We start from the raw sequence: 18,285 nt of genomic DNA on the forward strand, positions 1-18,285 counted from the left end.
ACTTGTGTTCCAAAGCTTAATGAAAATCATTTTCACTTGCAAAACATACTCCTCAATGATATGTATTTCTGGATTCATTGATTCTCCTTGTACTTTTCTAATTTTAATGAATATCTTCTTAAAAATAAAAAGAAAGAATAGACCGAATTTGCAATTTAGGTAAAATGAATTGATTTTGAATTATCTTTCAACTTGCCTAACTTTGGTACATAATGTTCTAATACTTGTTAAAATATCCTCCATTTTGTACCGAAACTCAATATTAAATACAAAGATTCTGAATGTGCTCTAATGTGTTTGAAATACGTATTTTCAATCGTAATGATTTAAGAGGAGCTACAATGTGGAAGATACATATCTCAATTTATAATTTTAAAAGTCTTCTTGAAAATCTTTATGAAATTCACAATCTGATTTTGTATAAAAACTTAAACTTAATTTAAAAATGCTTATATCATTACATCTTTATAACTTTAGTTATATGCTTCAATGATCGCATTATTCAGAAAAATAACTCAATATGATTCCTAGATGAAAATTATAACTTAAGAAAAATAGAATTAATTTTGATGCCTTGGTTGATTGCTCCGATACACATCCGAAACATATCATTTTATAAGTGTACTAAAATTGGTCTAAATGATGTGTCTTTCAATGATCTTGATTACGAACAAATGTTTCTAAATATATATTTTTATTTTGAAATTAAGAAGATTTATTGTGTCTCATATACACATTGCTGTGAATCTATGAGTAAGAAATTAAATTCTATAAACATTCACTTGAATGATCTTATATATCCCTTTTTGCATGATTATTTGCTTCCATCACTAAAAAAAAAAGCTATCTTTAAAAGAGAGTGAATGCTCCTAAAGCTAGAAATATTTTAACTCACTCAAATGACTCTTAAAAGAAAGAAAATATTATTGCTTTTGAAAGAAATTAAGCTTCAAAAGAATTATTTTCTGATTAATATTTCAGTACATTTTCTCAAAGATTAAGAGGAAGCATAACTTGTTCTTGAAAGATTAAAAAGAGTGATTGCTATAAATTTTGAATAATTCTAGATCACTCTACATTCTTGATATCATAGAATTTCAGTTTTATTCACACTTATCATTAAAATCTAAAACTCAACAAAAAGAAAAGAATGATTAGAGAAGAATGCATCTTTTGAGAGAGAGCTTTAGATATTCAATCTAAATGCATTCTGTATCTTATCCAAAAGTTACGTTCATTTGATGAATACCTTGAATGTTTTATGGACTGATTTTGATGAACATCTTTATATTGCCTTACTTGCCTTAATTACATAATAGGCCTATACTTTGAGTTTAGTTCTATAAAGTTTTTCTTATCTCAAACTTTAAGTTTTATAGAAATATGCTCTCACTAGTGTAAGCTGTGCTGAAACTTATAGAAAATATATTTTTGAGATTGAAAATTTGAATATTTATAGCACATTATCTTCAAATTCTAAACTCTTAAATAGAATGTATAATTAAGGGGAAGAAAGAAAATTTTTAGGAGGAGAGATCATATGGAACTTAATCGCAAAAATTCATAACTAAAGAAGAGAGAAATAATACTAAATGAGAAGTGATCCTAATACTCTCCAATATGTATCATTTGAAATTAAAATCTGAAAATCTTTATGATACACCTTGAAGCTTGCTATTTAGTTAATATATCTTGTGCATCCATCATGAACCAAATTGCAATTCAAATAGTTGATCTTACGTACTTCTAATTTAATAAAAAATAGGGGGAGAAAAATAAAAGTGAAAAGTCAGCTTAAAATGTAATGTTGTATGTCTGATTCATAAATAGAACTCAAGAGGCTTACATAAATGAAAGAAAAATGAATGCTCTTAAAGCCAAATCATTAAAAGTTACTCTATGTAAATTTGACAATGATTTTACTATGCTTTTGATGTCTAATTGGTTTAAAACTGATATCAATTTGAGAATATTTTGGTATCAACCTTGTGCTTCGTTGAATATGGTGGAATCAACCTTGTTGCAAAATTTGGATTTTCATCTGCACTTCATTGGTAAATTATTTGTTTTGAAAATAAATTGAAATGTATTCTATTTGTCTTAGTGTCGAAAATTTATTTTGGAATCCACTAATGAGCTCTTGTTGGCTTGCACTTTAGTGTTTCAACCCTATGCCAACTCATCTTGCTTGATTTTCATGCCTTGATTTTTAAAAGAAGCAAGAACTTTTGAACTTTATGTGTGCCCCAATGCTTTTATTATCATAAGAGAACTTTGAAGTCATTAAGAATTAATGATCCAACATGATGGTATATTTTTCAAGTATATAAGTTTTGATCTTAATTAGATTGATTTCATGTTGCTAAATACTTAAAATATTGGCTAAAGATCTTTCAAAAAAAATAAGTTAGATTTTCATTCGTGCTTTCTTTGAATATCATTCTTGACACTTCTTGAATTAACTTAAAAGGTTTCACCTGCACTTGATTTGAAAACTATCTTTGGAATCTCACTCGATGTGCTCTCATTATAATTTGCTTTGAAATCATCTTAATTAGCTCTGATCTATGCTCATTAATCTTACCCTGACACTATTGCCTTGAATGATATGATTCATATTCTTGCAATAATTTGACATGCTTTGAATGAAAATTAAAGTACAATAAGGGAGAGAAATTAGATTATATGTTCCTTCATGTTTCATTATCTTATAACCTTTTTGATGTTGTCAAAAAGGAGGAGAAATATTTAAGTATATGCTCATAATACTTTATGTATTCTCAATTGAATATAAATTAGCTTAGATTGAAATGTATTGATTGGGTTAAGCTGATTAAATCTAAAGCATTATCGTGAAGTATATTCTAAATATGCATGTTTTCTACTTCATGCAACTTAGCTATGCATTAGTTCTAGAACACAATCTATTGTATATTGCATATACTCCAAGTTTTGTCATCATCAAAAAGAGGGAGATTGCTGACCCAAAAATTGATTTTGATGATCACAGAATCTTGAAGTATAATTACTAATGTTTGTGTTGCAAGAAGAAAGATAATTTGTTTTGCAGAACATAGCAAGTTAAAAAATACAAGAAGGTCTCAAAAGCTCTCAAAAAAAGTTGGAAGAAAGCCACACTTTATTGGCCCAAGTTTCAAGTTCAAAGGATTCAAGCTGGAGGAGCAAATTCTAAGGAGAATTCAGAAGAACAGTCTTCGAGTTGACTCCCAGGAAGTTCGAGTCGACTCCGGCACAAGCATAGAATATTGGCACACCTTCAAGCCGTCTCCACCAAGCGTGAGTCAACTCTCTCAGAAAGACAGAAAGAGGTATTTTCGGTCGCAAAGCGCGTGTCGACTCGAGTCAAGCGTGAGTCGTCTCCTATCCCGCGGACGAAGCGCGAGTCGACTCCCAACTATTATGAGTCGACTCTCTCAGACAAGACAGAGAACTCGTTTTCAATATACCAAGATGCGAGACGACTCCCGAATCGCACAAGTTGACTCCAACGAGAATCGACCGATAATCTGTCAGAGGGATCCCGAGCCAGAGCCGACTCCAAAATCATGCGAGACGTCTTTCACTTGAGCCGAGCCGACTCCTGGACGGGCGAGACGACTCCACTACGACTGGGATGCATAATGGCTAATTTTTTTCAACTCCAACGGCTCTATTTTTGTCTCTACCATCTAGATCTTTGTTCTCACACCATCCAAAGCTATAAAATTAAGGGGAGAAGTAGGAGAAGTAGGAGAGAACACATAGGAAAGAGATTTCAAAGAGATTTTAAGAGAAACCTCTCAAAAGCACAAAAGGGCCATTCAAAGAAAAAGAGAGAGAAGAGAAGCATCTGAGTGAATCCCAAACTTTCTCTCCAACTGTGTGCTGCCTCAGTGATCCTCTAGCTCGTGCGAAATCAGAAGAGGGTCAAGTAAAGGAGAAACCGAGTTCTTTCATCTGCAAACCTTGTTTGAGGGCTTCTTCTCTTTACTCTATTTGGTTATATTGTTATATCTGCTTATTTGAGAAGCTTATACTTATTTTAAACTCCTATTCTAATATCTTGTAACTTGATTCAATCAAGGGATTGAATCAAGAGGTTAAGGGTTGTTGGTAAGCCAGTGAAAACCAACGTTTTAAGATTTTGGTTGGTGAGCCTTTGGGAAATTTCACCAACTGGATTGATTGTGAACCCGAAAAACAATCAGGATAGGTTTTGGGTTGGTGAGCCTGGGAAAACCAACTTGGGTTTGTTGTGATCCCGTAAAAAAACAAATTAGGTTGTGAGCTTGCAAAACAACCGGACTGTAGTCTTAGGATTATAGTAAAATTTTCAAGAGGTCTTGGGGAGTGGATGTAGGTGCTGGGGTGCACTGAACCACTATATATCTTTGTGTTTATGATAACTTATCTCTTGTGCTTCATGCCTTACATTCATACTTGACTGTGTAATATCTCTAGCTTAATTTTCCACTGCTTTATTTGTAATTGCCTAGAGCTTAAGTAAGATAACATCTTATCATTCCGCTACATCCAATTCAAAGTTAATTAGGGAACATAATTTTTAGAAAATCCAATTCACCCTCTCTCTTGGGTTGTCACCTTGGGCAACAATTGTGCTTAATCAGGGTTTGACCTAATTGGATTAGGTTCAACCCAAGGAGATTTAGCTTGCCTTATTGATGGGACTTAACCCAATTGGATTGAGTTTGATCTGAATCATTCGGATCTCAAAGTCCACATGTCACTGTCTCAAGCATGGTGCCATGATTGAACTAATCTTAATGAGATTAAAATTTAAATTCAAACTAATGGTGCATGGGACATGTGGCAAACATCAAGAAGCTTCATTTGATGGGGCGACATGAAGGGATGAGATCATGAAAAGTTAGGATAAGATCAAACATTCTCTCTTCATGGAGCCATGACACATGTCATGCACTTCACCCGCCCATTGCCTTTTGAATTTGGATTTTGAATTCAAACTCCACATGATCCTCTAACTAATCAGATGGTTGGCGTGGGAAGTGGAGGGGAGTGTGCAATGGGGCGACAATAAGAAGGGGTCTTTCTTAGGGATGAAAGATATACAAGCCTAGTCCATGCATTCAAATTTCAGCCTAGGTTTTAAGGTCCCTTGAGAAGTGTTCTTGGGTGGCGCATCCCTTGCTGATTTCAAAGGTGGTGAAGTCTTCTTCCTATCCTCCAAATCCTCCATCTTCTTCCTCCCTAAAGCATCAAGTGTTGGTGACTTCAAGAACAAGGAAGATCTTAGGCCAAAACAGTGTTCTGCGCAAGCTAGCACTCCCGCAGAAATAAGATCAATCTGGAGCTTCGCGTGGATCATCCGTAGAGGCCAGACGATTGTGTGGCTCCGAAGCACGAGCATCAGATCCGTTTGTCTCTGTTTTCATAAAGGTATAAATCTGGAGATAATTATGTGCTAGTATTTAATAGGATGCAATCCCCCAAGGTTCATACCTCTATTGGGGCTCTCCACAGAGTAATCTCCAGATCTTAATCAATGAGCATTTGGAGATTGTTGACACATTCAGAGATTAGTTGAATCTAACTTAGTTAAGTTTAGATCTTAACTGGGGTTGTTCCTTTCAGATCTTATATTAATCATGCATAGTTGTTTTTTGCATAATTGTTTAAATAGTCCTTATATTTGAGATATTATCTCTCTTGCATGCTAGAATTAAAATGTTTAATTTGATCTTTCCACTTGTTACGGGGGAACTTAGCCACCATGCCCCACGTGACCGGCACGCGCGCCCGGGAAGACTACGGCTGCCCCTTGATCCAGCAATCCGACCTCGGGTCGGATATCTTCGGCTCCGCAGCCCGACCCCGAGTCGGCTGCCCCTTGATCCAGCAATCCGACCTCGGGTCGGATATCTTCGGCTCCGCAGCCCGACCCCGAGTCGGCTGCCCCTTGATCCAGCAATCCGACCTCGAGTCGGCAATCTCTGACAACAACAGACTGTTCCCCTGAGGCACGCCGCGGCCCCCTGCTCCACTACTCCCTGCAACGGCCGTATCCGACGCTGTTTCACGATCCCCTGTAACAGCCGTACAAAGCGGAACTCCACTACGCCCTGCCATAGCCGTACCCAGTGCTGTCCCACGACGCCCTGTAACGGCCATGTCAGTGGCAACCCCATCGCGCCACACGATGACCAATCCCCAAAAGAACCCCCCAGCCTGGTATATATGCGGCTGGGGGGGAAGGAGGAGGGTAAGCAAGATTTTCCAGAGTATCATCTTACCTGCTACCTCTCCTTCTCCTTCGATCTTCCCTAACTTGATCGTCGGAGGGCCCCCACTACCCCGATGGTGGTGCGAGGCTTGCTTGCAGGTTTCCCGGCGGAAGGTGGAGCGCAACCGTAGCAATTCCAAGGGAACCCCGTTCACACCGCTGTGCCAATCGTTCTCGGTTTGAACCCCCAGCAACAGTTGGCGCTAGAAGGAGGGCCCGGATCTCAGAGCGATCGGAATGGCACGGCGAGGTGGTCGTGGAGCTTCCAATGCTTCCGGTCGCGGGGCCTCTCACGCCTCTGGCCGGAAGGCCGCTGCATCTCCAACACACTCTCAGCAACACTCCACCTCCCCACCGCCCGTTCAGACGGTCGAAGCCGCCCAGTTCGACCAACTAACCCAGCAGGTTCGCACCCTCGCGGAGGCAGTGCAGAATCTGCAGGGTGCGATTTCCCGGGCGCCGCAGCGGGCTCAGGAGCCGCCGCGGCCTGAGCATTCGCCTGTCCTCCTCAACCCGCGCTCCTTCCTCTCCCATGGGGATGAGCGCCGGCGCGAGGAGGATTCTCGAGCACGCTCCATTCTGCCGGGACCTTCCCACCGGAGCCGCGCGGGGTCCGAGAGGCGGGCCCGGGCGCGTTCCCAGACCCCCCAATCCTCGAGGAACCCACGCTCCAGTCGGTCTCCCTCTCGCCGCTCCTTGTCTCCCACCCACCGGTCGCGCTCCCTGAACCGGCGGGTGGACGATCTCCACCGACAACTCCAGGTCCTGAAGGGCCATTCCAAAGATCCCTTCGCCGACTTAGAGATCTCCTCCCAGCCGGTGCTTGCCTCGAGGATCCTGCGGACCCCGAATCCACCGGGGTTCAAAATGCCGGCGATCGAGCCCTATGACGGGGCGGCGGACCCGCGGGATCACGTCGAGAGTTTCAGGACCCTTATGCTCCTCCACGGAGCATCAGATCCCCTTCTCTGCAAGGCTTTCCCGGCAACCCTCCGTGGCCCGGCGAGGGCATGGTTCGCCGGGCTGGAGGCTGACTCAATCCGGTCCTTCGACCAGTTCACTCGCCTCTTCGTCACTCATTTCGCCGTCAGTAGCCGGCGGCGACTGGTCTCCGACTCCCTCTTTGATGTCCGGCAAAACGAGGGAGAAAGCCTGCGGGATTATCTTACCCGCTTCAACAGGGCTACGCTGGAGGTCCGGAGCCTGAGTCAGGAGGTAGCTCTTTCAGCCCTGAAGCGTGGCTTCCGGAAGGGCAGACTCACCTTCTCCCTGGACAAACGCCTGCCGCGGAGCTTCCCAGAGCTGTTGTCCCGGGCGAACCAGTATGCGGACGCCGAGGAGGCGGCCGCCCACCGGAGCAAGGAGGCCGCCGAGATCCCTCCAAAGCTTGGGAAGAAAAGGCGGAAAGAGGCACGCCAGAGGAGGAGCCCGACGCCCCAGCGTCGGCGCAGAAGCCCGTCGCCGGCGAAGAACCACGGCGCCCCACGCCCTCGTTCTCCGCCCCGACGTTTCAACCGGTACACCCCTCTCCTGACTCCCCGGGCCAAGATCCTTATGGAGATCAAGGGGCGGGAGGACCTCCCGGCCCCGAGACAGATGCGGAAGATCCCTGGGAAGGGGCCCTCCCGGGCGTACTGTGAGTACCACCGAGACCACGGCCACAACACGGAAGACTGCTTCCAGCTTCGGGACGAGATCGAGGCTCTCATCCGCCGGGGGCGTCTCGGTCGATATGTGAGCGACCGACGTCCCCCCGCAGACCCGCGTCCGGCCGACCCGGCTCCTCCGGGGCCTCGGGAGCAGAATCGACCCGTTGCGGGCATGATCCACACTATCACTGGGGGCTGCCCCCGACCCGTGAGGAATGCAGGGGGCTCGACGGAGGCATCGGGGGCGGCCATCGCAAAGAGGCAGAGGGTCGGCAACGTAATCACTTTTTGTGATGAGGATGTAAAGGGGGTTCAGACCCCCCACGATGACGCCATGGTAATCTCCCTCACCATGGCAAACTATGATGTAAGGCGTGTTCTTGTGGATAGTGGAAGCTCAGCTGATATCTTGTTTTACGAGGCCTTCCAAAAGCTGGGCTTGTCCAGACAATTGTTGCACAAAATGTCCACCCCCCTCGTAGGATTCACCGGTGACGCTGTCCCGGTGGAAGGTGTCGTTGAGCTGCCTGTGACTGCGGGCGTCGCACCCGCAGAAGCCATGGTGCGACTCGGATTCTTGGTCGTCCGTGTTCCCTCGGCTTACAACGCTATCCTCGGACGACCCGGGCTGAACGCCCTTCGTGCGGTGGTCTCCACGTACCACTTGCTCATGCGGTTCCCCACGACGGTCGGGATCGGGGAGGTCCGAGGTGACCAACCGACCGCACGGCAATGTTTCTTAGCGACCCTCAAAGGGAAGAAGCCCGCAGAAGCCCTAAGTGTCGAGTCCCTTGATGCCAGAGACGAGGTGGCCTTGCGGCAGGTGGGGCCGGCCGAGGGTGTGGTCGAAGTTCCCCTCGAGGAAGGCCGCCGGGACCGGGCGGTCCGGGTCGGCGCCAATCTCGACCCGTGAGCTCGGGCCCGGTTGGTGGAATTCCTCCGAGCCAATGCCGATGTATTTGCCTGGTCGGCGGCCGATGTACCTGGGATCGACCCGGAGGTCATCTCTCACGCCCTCAACGTCGACCCGACCCACCGGCCAGTGAAGCAGAAGAAGAGACACTGTGCCCCGGATCGGATCCGGGTGATCGACCAGGAGGTAGACAAACTCTTGGAGGCAGGATTCATAAGGGAGGTGAGTTACCCCGAGTGGCTGGCAAATGTCGTACTTGTCCGGAAGGCGAGCGGGAAGTGGAGGATGTGCGTCGACTATACCGACCTGAACAAGGCGTGCCCCAAGGATAGCTTTCCGCTTCCGCGGATAGACCAACTGGTCGACGCGACTTCCGGACATCAGCTGCTGTCTTTCATGGACGCCTTCTCCGGTTACAACCAGATAATGATGGCCCCACAGGACGAGGAGAAAACTGCCTTTATAACAGACCGGGGGCTGTACTGCTACAAGGTAATGCCCTTCGGTCTGAAGAATGCTGGCGCCACTTACCAGCGCCTCGTCAACAAAATCTTCAAAGAGCAAATCGGCCGGAATATGGAGGTGTACGTGGACGATATGCTGGTGAAGAGCCGCCAGGCAGACCAGCACATCGTGGATCTGGAGAAGACTTTCACCACCTTGCGGAAGTTTCGCATGAAGCTGAACCCAGCGAAGTGCGCCTTTGGCGCTTCGGCCGGGAGGTTCCTCGGTTTCATTGTCAACCAGCGGGGTATCGAAGCCAACCCGGACAAAATCAAGGCCATCCAAGGTATGTCCCCTCCGACCAAAGTGAAGGTGGTTTAGGAGCTCGCTGGAAGGGTTGCCGCGCTCGGACGATTTGTGGCAAAATCGGCCGAACGCTGCCAACCATTCTTCAAGGTGTTAAAATGCCCGAAAGACTTCCTCTGGACGGCCGAATGTCAAGCAGCATTCGACCAGCTCAAGGAATACCTGGCGTCTCCTCCCCTGCTGTCCAAGCCGCAAGAAGGGGAGATGCTCTACCTCTATCTGGCGGTCTCCCCAATCGCGGTCAGTGCGGTGCTGGTTCGGGAAGAGGCAAAGCTCCAGAAGCCCGTGTACTACATCAGCCGGGTCCTACGGGATGCCGAGGCGCGGTATACGAAGGCTGAAAAGATCGCCTTCGCGCTGCTGACCGCGACCAGGAGGCTCCGCCCCTATTTCCAGGCCCATTCTGTCACCCTCTTAACTGATCAACCACTACGATAGATCCTCAGCAACCCCGAGAATGCGGGACGGCTGGTGAAGTGGGCAATAGAACTCGGTGAGTTCGACATCCGCTACCAGCCTCGGCCCGCCATCAAGGCCCAGGTGCTCGCGGACTTCCTCGCTGAGTGCACGGTGCAGGTGGCGGAACCTAGACCGCCGGAAACGCCCAGCCTCGACCTCCCGACCTGGACGCTTCACATCGATGGGTCGTCGAACCCCGAGGGTGGAGGGGCCGGGCTGGTCCTTACCAGTCCTGATGGAGTGATAGCCGAGTATGCCTTGAGGTTTGGATTTCCAGTGACCAACAACGAGGCGGAGTACGAGGCCCTAGTCGCGGGACTCAAACTCGCCGGGGAGCTCGGCATCCGGCGTTTGAAGGTCTTCACCGACTCCCAGCTGGTGGTCGGGCAGGTCCGTGGGGAGTTCGAGGCCCGGAGCCCGACCATGCAGAACTACGTCCGGAAGGTGCAAGCACTCATTCCCGACCTCGGCAGCGTCGACCTCCAGCAGGTCCCCAGAAGCGAAAATGCCAGGGCCGACAGGTTGTCCCGCTTGGTGGGCGCAGAGGCGCGCAACCTGTCGAGGGCAATCTACCTGGAGACCCTGGATGCCCCGAGCATCGGCGAGGCTGGGGCGGTGATGGCGATTGATCCGGAGCCGTCTTGGATGGACCCGCTCGTCGCCTACCTCGCCGAAGGGATCCTCCCTGAAGACGAAGATCAAGCTCAGCGACTTGTCAGGAAGTCCGCCCACTACGTACTCTATGAAGGGAGGCTGTATCGGACCTCGTTCACCGCCCCCCTCTTAAGGTGCCTCTGCCCCTTGGAGGCGGCCTACGTCCTCGGCGAAGTCCACGAGGGCGTCTGCGGATCGCACTTGGGGGCTAGGTCCTTGGCGCACAAGATCATGAGGCAAGGCTATTATTGGCCTACCTTGTTGGAGGACTCAAAGGATCACGTACGGAAATGCGACGCCTGCCAGCGCCACGCCAACGTCTAGAGAGTCCCTTCTGTCCCCTTGGCACCAATCACCGCACCCTGGCCCTTCTCACAGTGGGGAATGGATATCCTCGGACCGTTCCCCGTCGCTTCCGCCCAGCGGAAATTCTTGATTGTTGCAATCGACTACTTCACCAAGTGGGTGGAGGCGGAGCCGCTGGCCACTATCACGGAGGCGCAAGTCCGGAAGTTCGTAAAGAAAAACATCATTGTCCAATTTGGGGTACCCCGGGTCCTCATCTCGGATAATGGTCGACAGTTCGACAACAAGCATTTCCGTGACTTCTGCGAGGAGTTCGGGATCGAGCATCGGTTCACATCTGTGTCGCATCCCCAAACCAACGGTGAGGCCGAAGTGACAAATCGGACAATCCTCCAAGGAATTAAGGCGCGAATCGGTCGGACGAGGCAAGCTTGGGTCGAAGAACTCGAGAACGTCCTTTGGGCGTATCGGACCACGCATCGGACCCCTACCGGGGAGACGCCTTTCGGCCTAACCTATGGCACGGAAGCGGTCGTCCCCGTGGAGCTCGGACTCCCCTCGCCCCGGGTGGCCGCGCACCGACCTGAGGCCAATTCGGAGCAGCTCCGAGGGAACCTGGACCTCTTGGAAGAAGCGAGGGAAATGGCGCAGGTCCGGATGGCGATGTATCAGCGGAGGGTGGCCCGGTATTATAACTCCAAGGTCCGACCAAAACTTTTCAGAATCGGAGATCTGGTGCTAAGGCGGGCCAAAGCATCTCAGCCCGCGGAAGGTGGGAAGCTGGCGCCAAATTGGGAAGGCCCGTATAGGGTTCGCTGGGTAAACCGACCTGGCTCCTACCAGTTGGAGGCACTAGATGGTCGAGAAATTCCAAGGAGCTGGAATTCCGCTAACCTGCGGGTATATTACCAGTAGAAAGACAAAGCCAGAAAGACAGCTCAAAAAATATATAGTTCTTTTCATTTCAATAATTCCTGGTTACAATGGCGTGTTCGTGTGATTACAAAGAATTCCCAGAGGGGGATTGGGGAGTAAAGAAACTAAGGAAGAGGTGGGGACTCCGTGGAGCTGAAGATCTGGGATCCCGAACCCTCCGCCCGAAGCAGCTGCAATCCCACTGGCCGTGGGTGCTTCCCCGCGGAGGCGCCATCGACGCCTCACGCAAAAGACGAAGAGCCGGCGCGGACGAAGAAGAAGTTCACACTGCTTCTAGAGGAACGCCACCTCCAAGGGATATTCCGATCCTCCCCAGGAGAAGGGGAGGAAAGGAATATAAGGGAGAAGAGCGCGAGGAGGCGTGATCCCGGATGAAACGCCTAGAGCGGAGTTCCACCGGGGAGAATCCTCCCGTTGATCCCAGATGAAATGGCTAGTTGGTGGAAGTCGCGAGGGGCGCGCCTCCCGTTCCTCCGGCTGGGATTTCCCAGCCACGCGCCGGAGAGGAGGTCCACGATCCATGGCAACCTGAACAGCTCCGGCTTGGCAGGCTCCACCACACCTGCGCTTATATTTATAGCCAAACTATGGCCCCCCGGTCGTTCCGATGCGGGTGGCTCCAATAAATGCGGGCACATCGAATCCGGAGCCGTTCCGGCTCTCGAGGTTTATCCCCCCACGATCTCCTAGGCATCATTCTCCTTAATTGCATTCTTCGTACAGGACACTCCGGACGGCGTGTATCCCGCGGCCCACGTATCTCCGCACGCGCCCAGGCCGCATCCACCTCGAAGAACGCGCGTATCGCGGCCGCTTAACTGGCACTCCTCGCAAGCAGCAACTGGCCGGTCCGATTTTCCAGGTAACGCCTCAATTAGCATTTAATGGCCTTCTAGTGTTCCCCAGGCGACGCTTCGAGAGGGGGAGAAACACGATCGCAGCTGGCCACGGAGAAATCCCGTCGAGCGGCAAGTGACAGGCGCGTGGCCAACGAGCCAGCGGAAGAATTTCCTGAGGCCTAACCCTCGGATGCCTGGCCTAGCGCCGGAAGAATTTCCTGAGGCCCAACCCTCGGATGCCTGGCCTAGCGCCGGAAGAATTTCCTGAGGCCTAACCCTCGGATGCCTGGCCTAGTGCCGGAAGAATTTCCTGAGGCCTAACCCTCGGATGCCTGGCCTAGCGCCGGAAGAATTTCCTGAGGCCCAACCCTCGGATGCCTGGCCTAGCGCCGGAAGAATTTCCTGAGGCCCAACCCTCGGATGCCTGGCCTAGCGCCGGAAGAATTTCCTGAGGCCCAACCCTCGGATGCCTGGCCTAGCGCCGGAAGAATTTCCTGAGGCCTAACCCTCGGATGCCTGGCCTAGCGCCGGAAGAATTTCCTGAGGCCTAACCCCCGGATGCCTGGCCTAGCGCCGGGAGAATTTCCTGAGGCCTAACCCTCGGATGCCTGGCCTAGCGCCGGAAGAATTTCCTGAGGCCTAACCCTCGGATGCCTGGCCTAGCGCCGGAAGAACTTCAAGAGTCAGGAGTCGGCGAGACGCTACCAAGAGTTAAGAAGAGAAAGGACGAAAGTGAAATGAGGAAATACTCTGTTTGCATTAACTTTCGTTGCATCAGGGCCGAGACCCATACAACATGGCAAAACGCCAACATACAAAGAAAAGAACAAAGAAAAGTACAGAGAGTCAGTTTGGAGGAACCCCTGAGTCGGGAACGGCGAGCACGTCCACGAAGGGTGGGGAGACGGTTGGAGAATCGGCAGGCAATGGCATCGGAGGGGAGTCGAGGAGGGAGACCCCACTCAGGTCAATTCCGGGGTATTTAGCGGACACCCTTGCCAGGCCTTCATCGAAGCCTAAGGCAAAGGAGTCGGACCCCGCGTCCGACATGTCACGGATGAACTTGGCGGACTGACGATAGGCCTGTACCGCCTGACGCCCGATTTCCGCGCTCTTCTCGGCCAGCGCAGCCTCCGCTCGCTCCGTAATCTGAGCTTTTGCTTCCATGACCTTCGCCACAATCCGGTCGTCCGCCTCGGAGGAGACCCTCAGCAGATCGGCCCGAGCCTCCATGTGCCTCACCTCGGCAGCGACGCGAGCAGCCTCAGCCTCCTCCAGGCGCGAATGAAGCTCCTGGTTGCTCGCACGAGTCCCCTCCAAGGCCGACTCCAATTCGGCCAGCTTGGCTTCAAGAGATCGGGTTCGGTTGCGGGCGTTGTCGGCCGACTGCTGGGCCTTCTTCCACCTCTCCCGGAAGTCGGCAGCCTTCCGGGACTGCTTTTCGGCCCGCTCCTCCGCCTTCCTGATCTCGCTTTCGAGACCCGAGGCAACCTTGAGTTGCTCCTGAGCATCCAACAGTTGCCTCTCGAGGACGGCGAAGCCGAGTGCCCGCTCTTCGGCCACCTGGAGCCTCGTTTCGAGGTCCCTGGTCGTCCTCCCCGCCGCAGCCTGGCCTCCCTCCTCTACAGCTTTCAGTCGGCTCTCGGCCCTCGCCAGAAGCCTCGCCTGTTCCTCGTGGCTCTCCTCCAGGCGGATCATGTACTGGGCGAGCTAAGAGATAGGAAAAATGAGAGCGTCAGACGGGGATCAACAGAGCCTATAAACGACGAAAGCGACCAAAAAAACACTCACCGACATGAGACAGACGCAGCTGGCAGCTCCGACTTCAGGGATGCTCATCTGCCGGACCTGCCTACGGTCCCTCTCCAGCAGCACCGTCTCAACGAGGTTTCGGGCGCCGGCGAAAGTGAAGGCCGACCCCGACTTCGCCCCGGAGCCGGACGGTGGTTCTGCAGCCTTACTCTTACCCATCGCTTGGGAGAGAGTCATGCCAACCGTGCGCGGGGCAGGGGCCGCGCCAGAGATCGACAGGGTCCCGCTCGGCCGGGGCCTCGGCGCGCCCCCCGTTCTCATATCATCCGAAGCCGACCGAGTCGAAGATCGGGCTGGGGACCGACTGCGTCCGACCCGGCCGCCCCGGGCGCGCTCGGATGACACCTCCGGAAAAACGATAGTCTCATCACCGGAGGGCTGATACGGCGTCAACTGTCGGTCCGAGCCCGCGGCGTCCCACTGATCGATGGGCCCGGACCCGTCTGTCGGCGTCGGAGTCGCCTGCTGGCGGGGCTTCTTCGCCGGTGGGACCCCGCTCGGAGGAGTCCGTTTCTTCCTCCGGACCGCTTCCAGTAGGGACGCCCTACTAACATCCATTGCCTTGTCCGACTGCATGACGTCGTCGATTTCTGCAAAAAGGACGAGATGGTTAGAAACTAAGAAACCGATGGAAAGAAGAAAGGAAAGAGGAGAAAAGAGCTAAAAAAGAAGAAGTGGTGGCGGGCTCACGGTCGGCGGGGACCGAGCTCAGACCGACGTTCACCAAGGCATCCTCGAAAATAAGGCTAGCTACCGGGGGGAGCCGGCCCTCGGCAACCAACCCCCTCAAGACGGCAACGCCATCGGACTCCTCCCTCGACAACCTCGATAGGCCGATCGGGGACTTCATCGGCGTCTCCCAGGTTGTCCCGATTCCCTAAGAGGGATCTACGTCGATGAAAAAGAAACGCTCCTTCCAGCCATGAATGGAGGAAGGAGCCTCCTTGACGAGGCCGCACCCTCGCCGCGCCGCAAAGCACCACCACCCTCTGTCCCGGGGGTGGCCGTTCAGGCCATAGCATTTCCAAAAGACGTTCAGGGTGGCGGGAACCTCGTGCATGCGGCAGAGAACCTGGAAGGCCGTCAGGGTACGCCATGAGTTCGGCACCAGTTGCGTCGGCGCCACTCTTAAACCTCGAAGCACCTGCACGACTAAGTCCGAGAGGGGAAGGCGGAACCCAGCCCGAAGGATGTCCTCATTGATGGCGACCTTCCCTGGAGGAGGATGGGACATCCTCTCCTCAGGCCCCGGGAGCGTAACGTTGCAGGTTTCGGGAAGGTGGTACCGGGCCACGAACCTATCTAGGTCTTCGGGGACCAGCTCCGACTGAATGCGGTCTGCTCTTACTTCGTCCATCCCTAACGGCCAGTGAATCTACGGTCAGGACGGGGTCAAGAGGAGAGAAGGGACCGGAATGACTGGGGTACACTAATACGAAAGGAGAAAGTACGGAGGGCCCTAAATTGCAGAGTGGGGCAACTCACCGGAAGGGAAGGAAGAACGGCTCCGAGAGCGCCAAAGGAGGAGCGAACGAACAGTCCGACGGCAACGGCAGCAGCACAAGGGAGAAACTCGAGGATGCCTGTGAAGAGAAAGGCGGACAGGGGAGGGGCCCCGGCTAAATAGGCGGAAAGGCGGGTGACGCCTCGGTGACGCCAGAGGACGCCTGGCTGCCGAAGGTTCGTTCGCGCCCCAAAGGCGAATCGACGCCATTAAGGAAGGATGTCCGCCGAAATCCGCAGACCGCCAGATCAGCGACAACCGCCATACGCCGTAAAGAAGGCGGGAAAATCGAAGCGCGCGCGCCTTTCCGAGGGATGGCGGCAATCTCGAAGCATCACTCCCTTCACCCGTTCCCCTCCTGGTTTCAGGCTCGGAAGTGGGGGGCTACTGTTATGGGAGAACTTAGCCACCATGCCCCACGTGACCGGCACGCGCGCCCGGGAAGACTACGGCTGCCTCTTGATCCAGCAATCCGACCTCGGGTCGGATATCTTCGGCTCCGCAGCCCGACCCCGAGTCGGCTGCCCCTTGATCCAGCAATCCGACCTCGGGTCGGATATCTTCGGCTCCGCAGCCCGACCCCGAGTCGGCTGCCCCTTGATCCAGCAATCCGACCCCGAGTCGGCAATCTCTGACAACAACAGACTGTTCCCCTGAGGCACGCCGCGGCCCCCTGCTCCACTACTCCCTGCAACGGCCGTATCCGACGCTGTTTCACGATCCCCTGTAACAGCCGTACAAAGCGGAACTCCACTACGCCCTGCCATAGCCGTACCCAGCGCTGCCCCACGACGCCCTGTAACGGCCATGTCAGTGGCAACCCCATCGCGCCACACGATGACCAATCCCCAAAAGAACCCCCCAGCCTGGTATATATGCGGCTGGGGGGGAAGGGGGAGGGTAAGCAAGATTTTCCAGAGTATCATCTTACCTGCTACCTCTCCTTCTCCTTCGATCTTCCCTAACTTGTCGTCGGAGGGCCCCCACTACCCCGGTGGTGGTGCGAGGCTTGCTTGCAGGTTTCCCGGCGGAAGGTGGAGCGCAACCGAAGCAATTCCAAGGGAACCCCGTTCACACCGCTGTGCCAATCATTCTCGGTTTGAACCCCCAGCAACACCACTGCATTTTCAAAATATAAGAACTACGTATGACGTGATCCCCCTTTTGAAGGGGTACATAGGCAACCTGAACAGGTGCAACCATGGGTTTGGAAAAAAATTTAATTTTCAGCATGCAGCGGCTTTTAGATACTTTCAAAGAGAAGAATCGGTTAATCTTGATCCTTCCACTGACTTCACCAAATCAGATTAAAAAGGAACTAGATTCAACCTGGTTCTTAGGCACCTAAATCAGTCACACTAATTTTTCTTACAGGCATGGGTCAACTCGAATCATTAAGTGATCTAATCAAAAATGATTGACCAAGTCGGTCAGGTAAGTGAAATCGGTGGGAGGGATATGCCATTAACTCGATAAAGACGAATCAGTGCGAATAGCTCCCAATTAAAAACCACCGGTCAAAACTGCCAAACTTACCTTAGACACCGACTAGTTAATCAATTTTGATTTTGACCATCCTAATGACTCGGGCTCAACCACTGAGCCTCAATCAAGTTCTATATGGTCTAATCAAAGACATAGACTTGATCAAGTACAACTATTGTATTTGATTGAGTATCCTTGACCTAATCTAATTACTACTTAGTTAGATTTGATCAATTACTCCAATTAGTCCATCTTTGATTTTAACCGTAGGTCTAACCCAGTTCATTAAAACTTGATTTGAGCTAACCCAAAAACCCCCAAGATTTATTGAATGTCAATTAGATTTCAATTCACAATTCTAAATTACTTAATTCTCAATTAAGTGTAGGTTTATGAAGAAATTCATATCATTGTATAAGTCTTGAATCACATATTAATTACAAACTTTTAGTTCTTAAAACTTATTTTCAGATCTGAGTTTGTCAATTAAACATGCTGATTTCAGATTTAATTCATGTTTAAATCTTATTTGATTTATATTCATACATCATATATACAAACTAATATGAATTTAATCTAAACAACATACATCATATGCATCTGATTTTCAGATCTGATTTATCATATAAAAACAGCAATTAAATTAATTATAAATA

At 50.8% G+C, this 18,285-nt stretch overlaps 1 protein-coding gene across 1 annotated transcript; it reads right to left on the reverse strand.

The window, feature by feature from the left end:
- Window positions 1-5,095: 5,095 nt before the first annotated feature.
- LOC149753342 (uncharacterized) lies at window positions 5,096-14,702 on the reverse strand. The gene is made up of 3 exons (XM_089923724.1): window positions 14,620-14,702; window positions 13,918-14,538; window positions 5,096-5,404 (listed from the first exon to the last, which is right to left on the reverse strand). The coding sequence occupies exons 1-3, from the start codon at window positions 14,665-14,667 to the stop codon at window positions 5,096-5,098; spliced, it is 978 nt and encodes a 325-aa protein (XP_089779850.1). The 5' UTR covers window positions 14,668-14,702.
- Window positions 14,703-18,285: the final 3,583 nt, after the last annotated feature.

This window comes from Phoenix dactylifera, chromosome 6 (assembly GCF_051530095.1).
Source record: "Phoenix dactylifera cultivar Ajwa chromosome 6, Ajwa_hap1_PhDact_Kaust_v1.1, whole genome shotgun sequence".
In the NCBI taxonomy this organism is placed as follows: domain Eukaryota; kingdom Viridiplantae; phylum Streptophyta; class Magnoliopsida; order Arecales; family Arecaceae; genus Phoenix; species Phoenix dactylifera.